Source organism: Pongo pygmaeus, chromosome 12 (genome assembly GCF_028885625.2).
Source record: "Pongo pygmaeus isolate AG05252 chromosome 12, NHGRI_mPonPyg2-v2.0_pri, whole genome shotgun sequence".
In the NCBI taxonomy this organism is placed as follows: Eukaryota; Metazoa; Chordata; class Mammalia; order Primates; family Hominidae; genus Pongo; species Pongo pygmaeus.
Genome location: NC_072385.2, coordinates 27,799,542 through 27,811,813, shown reverse-complemented (window position 1 = coordinate 27,811,813; position 12,272 = coordinate 27,799,542). Strand labels below are relative to the sequence as shown.

Below are 12,272 nucleotides of genomic sequence, written 5' to 3'. Positions count from 1 at the left end.
GAGCAAGGAGGCCACCACCCGCCCCAGGTCCACAGGACCAAAGGGAACGGGAGAGAAACCAGCCCCCACTCCAGAGGGCTGCAGGGAGGGCTTCTCAGAGAGGAGCCCCGATAAGCATCCAATGGGAACGTTTCAGAGGCCTGGAGGCGATCAGGGGTTTGCTGATGATGTGCCCAGAGGGCGGGGTGGAGGGATTTTAGGAGTCAGAGAGGGGTGGAGTGGGGTCAGAAATGGGATGTTCAGAGCCGCATGGCAATGAGAATTCCCGAGTCCAGTGGTGACTGGTGAGAACGAGTGGACTGAGTAGACTGCTGGGCAGCACAAAAGATCCACTGATAATAGCGGGCATGAATTTATGGTGAAACCAGGCATTGCATTGTGGCTGTTTTCCTCCAGTTTCTGCCAGTACAGTTAACTGCATGGAGATAAGCCAGAAAAGGCGGAAAGAGGTTGAAGGGCATGATGAGATCTGTCCTATGCTCTCAAGGCAGGCAGAGGTAGACACCTCCGCTGCCCTGCAAGGATGGAAGGAGAAAGGTGTCTTGTCTCTCATGCTCACCACATCCCCATCACAGGGCATTTCCTGAGTGTGCCTCATGCACAGCCAAATGGAAAACCACCAGACCATACACCACAGAGAGGCAGGTTCTGTGTCAGGCAGCAGTGTGTCGGAATGGGAAAAGCACAGGGTGAAAGCCCAGTGGACCCAAGTTCAAACCCTGCCTTCATCTGCCACAAGATCAGTCTCAAGCAAGTTACTTAACCTCTCGCAGGTCCCGCTACTGTTTTCTCCTGTGTAAACTGAGAGCACAAATGTTTACCTTGTATATAAGGCATAAAAGCGTTCCGTAAATGCTCAATTCTGACTCACAATGTTTGTAGTGCAGAAAAAAAGGAAGGCAACATCTGTGGGGCATCTTCTATGTGCCGGGCACTGTGCTCAGACATGCATTTGTAAATTTGCACTTTACACTACCCATTTCACGAATATGAAGGGTGAAGCTCAAAGAAGTCACATGATTTGTTCAACATCTCATCATCAGTAACTACTAGAAGCAGCATTTATACCTAGAAGTTCTCGTTCCATATCCAGTGTGCCTTCCGCCATATCACATGGACTGGTACATAGCAGCGGCTCCATAAATATTTGTTTGAAAAATAGACGAAGAGACAAGAATGGGTTTTTGAACATCAGGCCTGGTTTTGTGCACAAGCTCGAGCAACCGTGCATGCAGTGTGATTTCAGGGATGCCTGAAATATCAAGTTCTTAGGCTTGGCCTGAAATTCTCTTATTAGAAATGCGTGTTTGTCTCCTCCTCCCAATTGTTCATCGTCTTTGAACTGCTACATAATAAGGTCTTTTTAGCCATTCATTTCTGTGTTAATGAGTTTCCTGGGTCTGTTCCTATAAACTAGTTTGTATTGTTAAATATTTAGGGGGTCTTGCCCAGTGGGAGTCTGGGGGAACCCTAAATAATCTACCTATTTCACAGCCTTAGTTTCTTCCTACTTTATACACATCACAATTTTAGGTGTGAATCCAGTTTCAGTATGTAGTCCCAAAGACTAAAAATAAAACTGTCCCTTTCTCATCAGTATTTGTAAAAAAAAAAAAAAAAAGTAGCTGTACGACATATTAATAATTCTCAATCTTTACCATAATATAGTTGACTAGCACAAAAAAATTGAGGTAAAATTGCCTCTTGTAAGCCAAATTATTCAAAGTGGTCCTGTAAAATTTTATTTAAAATTGACAAGAATTAGTTAGGAGATGATCAGTATTAGAGCTAGCTTGAATATACTACATTGTCATCAGTTTGCAGTAAGCTATGTTCAAATTGATGGGGATTAATATTTTGAAACATCCAGAATCTAATGTATTTTTTATTTTATTTTATTTTGAGACAAAGTCTCCCTCTGCCGCCCAGGCTGGAGTGCAATGGCACAATCTCGGCTCACTGAGAACTCCACCTCTCGGGTTCTGCCTCAGCCTCCAAAGTAGCTGGGATTACAGGCACGTGTCACCATGCATGGCTAATTTTTGTATTTTTAGTAGAGATGGGGTTTCACCATGTTGGCCAGGCTGGTCACGAACTCCTGACCTCAAGTGATCTGCCCGCCTTGGCCTCCCAAAGTGCTGGGATTACAGACGTAAGCCACCATTCCTGGCCTATTTTTAAAATGAAAATTTAGTTATGTATGATTTCCTGAACATTACTGAATAATGTCTACAAAACCAGAAAACTGTGCTGGGGGAGGAAACCCACAAATGAGATTTTCCCTGTGCTGTAGCAATTACCCTGCATCCTAGGGTAAGCCAGGAAACAAGTCTTGCATCAATTCTGCATTTTTCTAATTCAGTTTTTATATTTTCCTCCTTGCAGTTTGTCATAAATGCACAGCAGTGAGGGGGCAAGAACATAACATGCTGTGGCTCACATAGTCCCGAAGGACAGTTCCCTTTCCATGCAGGGCATGTAGGGCTCAGTGGCCAGCCAGCCTAATAACAAGTGGCAACAGGACTGGAGTTCCACCTCTGCTGGAGTTACAACATCTCAGTAATGACCTTGACATTGAATCGGAGCCTTCAAGAATACATGAGGTGACACTGTATTTGAGGGGGGCCTTGATTTTCTTTCCCAGGTGTCTCCTCTGGGCTGCGGTCACCCGCCTGTCACCTGCCTGTCTGCCCGGGACTTGCATTTTAGGTTCACTTCACAGCATGTACCTGGGACTTTGCCACCTCCTGAAAGAGCCTGCTTTTGGTTTTGCAAATCTGCCATGTTCATTTTATCCTGATTTCTATTTCATATTGGGACACTTCTCAGTCTTTCCATGCTTCTAAACCTTTGACACCTCATCTTCTGGTTCCTGTTCTACACCTCTCTGCTTCTCAAGGTGTGGCCCCTGGACCAGCAGCGTTAGCATCATCTGAGGGTTGTTATGGATGCAAATTCTTGAGCCACATTTCGGACCTACTGACTCATATGCATGATGCTGGAGTTTAGGCAGCACTGCTGTCGAGCACTGTCCTTCATTGGGAACCAGAGTCGGGCACTAGGAGAAGCTGTATTCCTACAAAACCCACAATAGAACTGCAGCTTTCAAAGTTTTTAATGGCTATAGCCCTTTGGAGAATCTGATTCCGTATTTGCTGGGATTGCGCTGTATGCTGGCTGCTAGTCACTGGAATAATGAGGGAAAACACAAGAGGACCACAGAAACGCCTGCTGCGCTGGGCATACTCACCAGCAATTTCTCTTTTCCATTCAATATGGGGGAACAAAGGGCTTCTCTATTTGCATAATGTTGAATAATTCTGAAACTCATAATGCCTGATTTCTACAAGCCCAGCCCCTGGCTTATGTACAACTCACTGATGTCTAGAACTCACTCCCAGCCTTGACCTCCACTCCCACAGACGCCTTTGGAGAAGGGTGAGGAGGGAAACAGAGGAACCCTCTTCTTCAGAGAAACCCAAGCTGGTTTCTCTCCCTGCTGCCCCTTCCCTCACCTTCTGACCCGAGGGAGGCCTCACCCACCCAGGACTTGAGGGGAGGCCCCAGCCCCTCCCAGGAGTGCACTTCACCTACCGCACTGGTCTGCACGGACTCATTCTCCGGTTTGGCTTTTATATCCACAACCCCATCAGCGTGGCGGAAAGAGCAGTCAGCAAGGACATCATACAAGGATAGCTTCTGGGCCTTCAAGCCGTATTTCTGCAGCCATGTCTTAGAGTCCCAGGTGTCTTCCGGATTCGATGCAATCTCAACAGAGGTTGTTTCTGACTCTGTAGAATCACAGCTCGTCAGCCATTCGTACTGCATGAGCCATTCATATTACACCCCCAACTTAATATTGACCAACTTGGAACGTGTTCTTTATTAGACCACAAAGCCCATGTCTCATTTTAGAAAACAGCTTTCCAGAGCAGGACTGGCGAAGAATTATTAGGCTTTTAATGGCAAAAACTTTTGCACCAACATAATAATTCAAAAGACTGCAAAGCAGGGTTACTTTTTATTTCACTTCCTCCTCTACCTAAGTTGACTGGCCCCAAGCCTCGGTGAAGGTGACCAGTAGACCAAGGCTGTGTGTCAGGAACCATGTATGTGTAAGGATGGAGTCAGAAGCTCTGGCTTCAAGTCCTGGCTCCATCACCTTCTAGCAAGTTGCTCAAACTTGGGTGAGTCACTCCACTTGACCTCTCTGAGCTTAGGCAGGATTCTTTACCTGCAGCTGGAAGATAGTATTTGCTCGGCCTTCCTAGGTAAACTGCAGCAATCCAGTGAGAAAAGTTATGTGAGGCCAGGTGTGGTGGCTCACACCAATAATCCCAGCACTTTGGGAGGCCAAGGCAGGTGGATCACCTGAGGTCAGGAGTTTGAAACCAGCCTGGCCAACATGGCGAAACTGCATCTCTACTAAAAATACAAAAATTAGCCAGGTGTGGTGGCAGGTGTCTGTAATCCCAACTACTTGGGAGGCTGAGGCAGAATTGCTTCAACCCGGGAGGCAGAGGTTGTGGTGAGCTGAGAATGCACAACTGCGCTCCAGCCTGGGCAAGAGAGCAAGACTCCATCAAAAAAGAAGAAAGAAAAGAAAAGAAAAGAAAAGAAAAGAAGAAGAGAAAAGAAAAGAAAAGAAAAGGAAAGGAAAGGAAGAAAGAAAGAAAGAAAGAAAAGAGAAGGAAGGAAAGAAAAGAGAGAAAGAGAGGGAGGGAGGAGACAGAAGAAAGAAAGAAAAAAGAGAGAGAGAAAGAAAGAGAGAGAAAGGAGGGAGGGAGGAAGGAGAGAGAGAAGAAAGAAAGAAAAGGAAGAAAGAAAGAAAGAGAAAGAGAGAAAGGAGGGAGGAAGGGAGGAAGGAGAGAGAGAAGAAAGAAAGAGAGAGAGAGAGGGAGGGAGGAAGGAGAGAGAGAAGAAAGAAAGAAAGAAAAGAAAGAGAAAGAAAGAAAGAGAAAAAGAAAGAGAAAGAGGGAGGGAGGAAGGGAGGAAGAGAGGAAGGAGAGAGAGAGAAGAAAGAAAGAGAAAGAAAGAAGAAAGAAAGAAAAAGAAAGAGAAAGAAAGAAAGAAAGGAAAGAAAGAAAGAAAGAAAGAAGGAAAGAAAGAAAGAAAAAGAAAGAAAGGAAGGAAAGAAGGAAGGAAGGTAGGTCACGTAAAAATGCTTTGTAATGTGGTGGAAAGAGAAGTGATGAGGTGGAGGCGATCAACACAAAAAGGCTAGGAGGCTGCCTCCCATGAAGCCCCTTTGTTACCTTGGTGAGTGTGTCCTGACTCACAGCCTGGCTTTCCACCCTGCAGGCTCAGAAACCTCACGTGCCCTATCTAGGACAACTCACCTTAGCTTCACAGGGTAAAGAATAACCCAGAATGCCAAGTGCCTAAACATCTCCAGCCTCAGGCACATTCCCGTGGTGTTTTCCAGAGGTAATCTACACTCTTAACTGAGAAGACTGTGTTATGTTACCTGAACGGGACAAGCCAGCATATCACACAAGCAGAAAACTATTTTTCCAGATGACTCGAAACTTGGAACAGCACCTAAGGGAGAATGAGCTACTCAGGGGTGGACACAAAGGAGGGGTGAGGAACTGTGAAGCTGAGAAGGAGGCACTGGTGTCTGGAGCTGGCTGTGCACATCTCCCAACTCCATGCTGGGCGATGGCCGCTTGGTAGCATGAAAGAGACCATGGTGCGGGTATTTATGGAATCTGGAAATCAGCACATGCTACACATCGGGCCTTTTTTCATTCCCGGGAGTGGGCTGTTAAACACTTGCACACCACTGGAAGGAAGGCAGAAAGGACCCTGAGATTTTGGCCCCATTGGGACCATGGGAGCTCTAGGAAGACGCGGAAGGGGTTCCTGGCAGGGAAATGTTTTTTTCTAACATGAACTATCACGTAGGAGGTCCACCAGCGTTATAGAGTTTTGTTTAACTCCGCTTACATTAATGGCTCTCAACCTTTCACAGTGGCATCCCCTGAGGAGCTTTAAAAAAAATACTGATGCCTGAGTCCCATCCACTAGATTCTATTTTAACTGGTTTGGGAGTGTGGCCTGGACATTGGGATTTTACAAAGCTCCCCGGGCAACTGTATAGTGAAGCCAAGCTTTGACACTGGCTTAAGGTGGAAAGGGCTTCTCAGTTATGACTTGGTAACCCCATCAGCTGATGCTTCCATCAGACACAGATGCAAGTTAAGTACTATGAATTAAAAAGTAGCACTCACTGTTAGGGAAACAAAAATATGACCCAGGCTTTCCTATTACTCTATTTAAGGGGATATAGAATTAGGATAAGATTGGAAGACATAAATCATGTTAGAGCCAATTCCTTCTGTATAATATGTAAAGGATCTGCCCATTAATGCTTCATGAGACCCATGTCCTTGAATTTTAATAGAACACCATTGAAAGAATTCACTCTGAAACCTACTAGAGTGGGGACTTCTCAAAGAAGCTTGTTTTGGATTTTGAACTTTAAACCAACCTGGCATCAAAAGCCCCTCAGAGCAGCATCCCCGACACCAGGACCTGGCTTCTCCATGAATCACAAAGCATCTTTTCACCCTTCTCCGGGAGCTCAAGCCAGAGGCTTCTCAGAGCTCCGAGTCCCTGGGGTTCGCCTGCACACTCTCACCTATCACAAAGAGGCAGCAAAAAGAGGATGCCGCCGTTTCTGTCAGGGAGATCAGCCTCCTTGGAGAAACCCTTGGGGCGACATTTTCTTCAATTATTATTAATTATATTCCCATTCATTGTGTTTCTGCTTAGGAAGACCTTTCCTTTTCTCCTCTCCCCTTTTTTTTCCTGATCAATAGGTGTAGTAGGAAATTAAATTTTCATTCAATTATTTCCATAGCAACACACACCTTATTATATCCTTCTGCTCTGTTTTGGGCTGCCTTCTTTTAAAAAAGTTAAGAGCCCTCTATCAAGTATAAATTCAAGCATACCACAGAACTTCCTAAAAACACATTCGAACCAATCCTCGCAAGGGTTTTGAAAGAGTCAGAGACTAACTTCTGACTCCAACTTCACAGTGGACCAGGCGGTGCAGTCCTGAGGGCAGGATTCAGGCTCCCAATTACCATCTGAAAAGGGGGTTCAGGCAAGCTGCCAGAGCCGCCTGAACTTTCATAGAGGAAAGAAGGGATGACCAAGCAATCAAAACCAAAGAACCCAGGCACTCTAAAGCTAAAGAAAGGAGAAAAAAAAAAAGGAGGGAAATCTTTTAACTTCCAGTGTTAATTACACCAATTAGTGGCTGAGTCTCATTTTCCTGGGAGGGGCAGGGAAGGGCATCATCCATTCATTAGCATCACTTACTAAGGGGTCCTTTCCTTTTCCCTGCAGTTATCTTAATTAAAAATGTTACATGAATTCTCACCCACAGAGAATTCATTTATTATAGAAGTATGAGCTCACAGCTAATCCTGATTACATGGCTTTCCTATTCCACAGGACAGATTGCTAAAGATGTTCTTCCTGTTATGAGAAGGGAGCACATCTATGCCACAGAATTAACCAGCCCTGTCCCCCCCTTCCACTTGTCAATCTCAGAACATTTTTTCAATGAAAAAGACCTACTGGGAAAATGCTTTTGAAAACCATCCTTGCTATAGCCAGGGCCACACACAAATGGATAAATTGGGCATAGTTATCAGTGCCCACTCCTCTTCCTGTCCCTCATCCACCCGCCCTCCAGATTCAGCTCCAGAGGGGCTCACAGCCATCAGGGATTTCTCATCACTATAACCCTCTTCTCCCAGCCTCCTCCACTGAATGTTACTTGCCTGGCACCTCATTCCTGCCACGCTAGCCCACATGCCTTTCAGGGGGGCTGTCAGCGTATGAATAAACTAGAACTCTAGACCAAGTCTGATGTTTCCAAGAGTAGGTCCCACAGAAACTGCTTCCACTGCATGTCGGTAGCTTCTACTTAGGAAGACGATTCCTTAGACAAAAAGTTTGGGGAGCTTGAAAGGAAAGTTTCAAAGGATTCTTGATCACGGGACTTCTCTAAGACTTTCTTAGGGCTCTGAGCAGTCAAGCCCTTTGTCTGCTGCAGTTGCTAACTAAACCTGCTGTTAACCTATACTTGCTAAAGTACCATGCAATAAGCATATCTGCCTGGCACTGCAGGGGAGCCGAGAAATGGGGAGGAGGGGATAAAGGAGATGGAGGATGGTAACCCTCCAACATTCTACCAAACTGATTCACTGTGGAGATCAGGTAAATGTTCTCTGGAGCACCCCACGGGCTACACACAAGGGCTGAGGCCCAAATAAAACCTCTGCTATAAAGAAGGGCTCCATGGCTTGACCAGCTGGAAAAATGATTCCAACCCGTAGTGTTCTCAATTCCTATAATCCTCAGGAGGTAGAGGTGGGAGAGAGAGAAAAGAAATAAAAAACAAGGAGGCAAAAAAGAAGCAGACATAAAAACAAAGAACATCAAACACCAATAACAGAAAGAACACGGAAGAGGAGCTAATGCCCCCTAAAGACATGGTTCAACATTTCCCTCACTTTCTCTTCTGCCTTGTGATTCTGAAAGAAAGAATCTTGAAAGAATTATCTTAGATGTAAGGTGTGAATGATGCAGCTGCAGGAAGAATTTTTAAACTACAGCACCTGCAGCTGGCTACGGAGAAATAAGGAGCAGTTAATTTAGTGACAAGCCTGCATGAAGACTGAGAAGAAACCACTAAAGGGATTACGGACTGCAAGAGAAGAATTGTAAAAGCCACATCTTACTGTGTCTACATCTAACTAGCATTTAAAACAGATTGAAAATAGTTGAGGATCAGTGAGGTAGGCATCAAACTGTACCTTAGGCTATTACTTCTTTAAAAATAGCTGTGGCATCACAAGATAAACACAGACTAATTCGAGATGTTTGGTACGATATGGAACAATTGAGATTAGGAAGTGAGAAAGGATTGATGGAGTTAGGGAAATTTAGACTGAGTGACCTGAAATTCACATGTTAAGTGGCAAGGATGAGAGCTCTGAAACAGAGTGTGAATGCTGGAATGAAACCAAGACAGAAAGCTAAATCTGCTTCCTTTGGAAAATTAAAATATTTGTCACCTTTTTGATCTTGCATCACTGTTGCTGAGGTTTTTAAAAAATCTTTAGTCAGCATATTTATTTTATATATTCTTTCAAAAACTTTTTGAGATATAATTCACATATCATAAAATTCGACAGCAAGGTGACGATAGTTAATGGTGATAAATTATATTCTTGAAATTATATTCTTGAAAAATCCAAAGAGAGCTATTAAGTGCTCTCACCACAAAAATGTTTACTACGTAAGGTAATCTAATTTTTAATTAGCTAGATTTAACAATTTCACAATGTACATATACTTCAAAACATCATGTTGTACATGATAAATACATACAATGTTATCTGCCAAATTTAAAAAAAAATAAAGAATTGGTGTTAATTATTCTTAAAACACTTGAAAGAAGTCACCACATCTGGTCCTGGCTTCTCTTTGTGCAGACTTTTGTAAAAAATTACTAACTCACTCGCTTATGACAGATCTATGCAGAATTTCCGTTTCTTCTTGAGTCAGTTTTGGTAGTTTGTGTCTTTCTAGGAATTTGTCCATTTCATTTAGGTTATCTTATTCATCAACATACAATTGTTCATAATAGTCTCTTATAATCATTTCTACTTCCAAAAGGCTGGTACTCATACCCCCTCTTTCATTCCTGATTTTAGTAATATGGGTCTCTCTCTCACTCTCTCCTTTCTTGGTTTGTCTAGGTAAGGATTCGTCAACTTTGTTGATCTTCTAAAGTAACCGACATTTAATGTTTTAATTTTATTGTTTTTCTATTTTCCATTTTAGTTATAGCTTCTCTAATTTTTTATTATTTCCTTCCTTCTGCTTGTTTCACTTTAGTTTACTCTTCTAATTTCTTAAGGCAGAGGTTTACATAATTGAGGTGAGATCTTTCTTCTTTTTTGATGTAGGTATTTTCAGCTAAGCACTCCTTTAGTTGCACCCCATAGGTTTTGGAATGTCAAACTTTTTGTTCTCATTCACTTCAAAGTATTTTTAAATTTCCTGTTTGATATATTTCACCCTCTGGTTATTTAGAAGTATGTTGTTAGTATTCACATATTTGTCAGTATTCAAAATGTCCTAGTCTTATTTATTTTAATTTCATCCATTGTAGTCAGAAAGATACTTTGTATGATTACAATCCTTTTAAACTTACTGCAACTTGTTTTGTGGCCTAACATATGGCCTATTCTAGAGAATGTACACTTAAGAATATGTATTCTACTGCTGCTTCATATAATCTTTTATAGATGTCTATTAGATTTAGTTGGTTTGAAGTGTTGTTTAGTCTTTTATTTCCTTGTCAATCTTCTGCCTAATTGTTTCATCCCACATTGAAACTGAGATAATGAAGTCTTCATCTACTATTATCAGACTATAGAAGACCTTTCAATTCTGTCAGTTTTTGCTTCTTATATTTTGGTAAACTGTTTTTAGGTGCATATATTTATCTGTTTATAATTGTTACATCTTCCTGGTAAATAATTGACACTTTTATCATTACCAAATGTCCTTTGTCTCTAATAAGAATTTCTGTCTTAAAGACTATTTTGTCTGAAATTAGTATAACTATTCAGCTCTCTTTTTGTTACTTATTTATATGGTATATCTTTTTCCATTCTTTACTTTCATCCTATTTCTGCCATTCAATCTAAAATGTGTCTCTTGTAGACAGCATATAGTTGGATCATGGGTTTTTGTGTGTGTGTGTGTGTGTGTGTGTGTGTGTGTGTGTTTTGTTTTGTTTTGTTTTTACTCATTTGCCATTCAATTAAAGTGTTTAATTCATTGACTCTTTCTTTCTTTTTTCTTTTCTTTTCTTTTTTTTTTTTTGATACAGAGTTATGCACACACTATCTTGCCCAGACTGGAATGCAGTAGCTATTTACAGGTGCAATCATAGTGCACTGCAGCCTCAAACTCCTGGCCTCAAGCAATCCTCCAACCTCAGCCTCTCAAGTAGCTGGGACTACAGGTGTGTGCCACTGTGCCCAGCTAATCCATTTACACTTCGTATAATAAATGACGTGGTAAAATTAATGCCTGCCATTTTGTTATTTGTTTTCTAATGTTATATCTTTTTCATTCTTCTATTCCTCTATTACTACCTTATTTTGTGTTAAATGGATATTTCCTAGTATTCAATTTTAAGTTATTTGGAATTTCTTTTACTATTTCTTAGTGGCTGCCATGAAGATTTTAATGAAAATCTTAATTTATCACTCATTAATCAACTTAATTTCAATAATATACAAAACATTAAATCTATATAACTCCACTGCCTTACCCCTCCATTGTGCTGTTATTCTCATATAAAGTATACCTTTATACATCTGTGTCTATCAGAACAGATTAAAATTTTTGCTTTATAAAGTTGTCTTTTGAATCAGATAGGAGAAAAAATACTTACAAACAAAAAAATACATTTATACTATCCTTTCTGTTTACCCACATAGTTATCTCTATTGTTGCCCTTTATTTCTTCCTACGGATTCAAGTTACTCTCCAATATTCTTTCATTTTCTCCTGAAGGATCTCCTTTAGTATTTCTTTAGGGCAGGTTTGCTGAAAGTAAGTTCTCTTGGTTTTTGTTTATATTAATTTTTCCTTTTTTTTTTCTTTGAGATGGAGTCTCACTCTGTCACCCAGTCTGGAGTGCAGTGGCATGATCTCAGCTCACTGCAACCTCTGCCTACTGGGTTCAAGTGATTCTCCTGCTTCAGCCTCCTGAGTAGCTGGGCTTACAGGTAAGCACCACCATGCCCAGCTAATTTTTGTATTTTTAGTAGAGACACGTTTCACCATGTTGGCCAGGCTGGTCTCAAACTCCTGACCTCAGGTGATCTGCCCACCTTGGCCTCCCAAAGGGCTGGGATTACAGGCATGAGCCATTGCACCTGGCAATTTATCCTTTTTTGAAGGATAGCTTTAGAGGATAATATTCTTGGTAGATACTTTTTTTTTGTTTTTGTTTTGTTTTGTTTTGTTTGAGACAGAGTCTCACTTTATGGCCCAGGCTGTAGTGCACTGTTGTGATTTTGGCTCACTGCAACCTCTGCTTCCTGGGTTTAAGCATTTATCATGCCTTGGCCACCCAAGTAGCTGGGATTATAGGCATGTGCCACCATGCCTAGCTAACTTTTGTATTTTTAGTAGACACAGTAGACACGGGGTTTCACCATATT

At 42.0% G+C, this 12,272-nt stretch overlaps 1 protein-coding gene across 4 annotated transcripts in view; it reads right to left on the bottom strand.

Moving 5' to 3' along the window:
* VWA3B (von Willebrand factor A domain containing 3B) overlaps positions 1–12,272 on the bottom strand; it is a 224,084-nt gene that overhangs the window by 121,514 nt on the left and 90,298 nt on the right. For all 4 annotated transcript variants that reach the window (XR_008500554.2, XR_008500555.2, XR_008500556.2 and 1 more), the window contains one exon: positions 3,595–3,791. Coding sequence is in view for 1 of the 4 variants with exons in the window: in XM_054474969.2 (XP_054330944.1) it covers positions 3,595–3,791 (197 nt within the window). In the remaining 3 variants the exon portion in view is untranslated. The remainder of the gene's footprint in view (positions 1–3,594; positions 3,792–12,272) is intronic.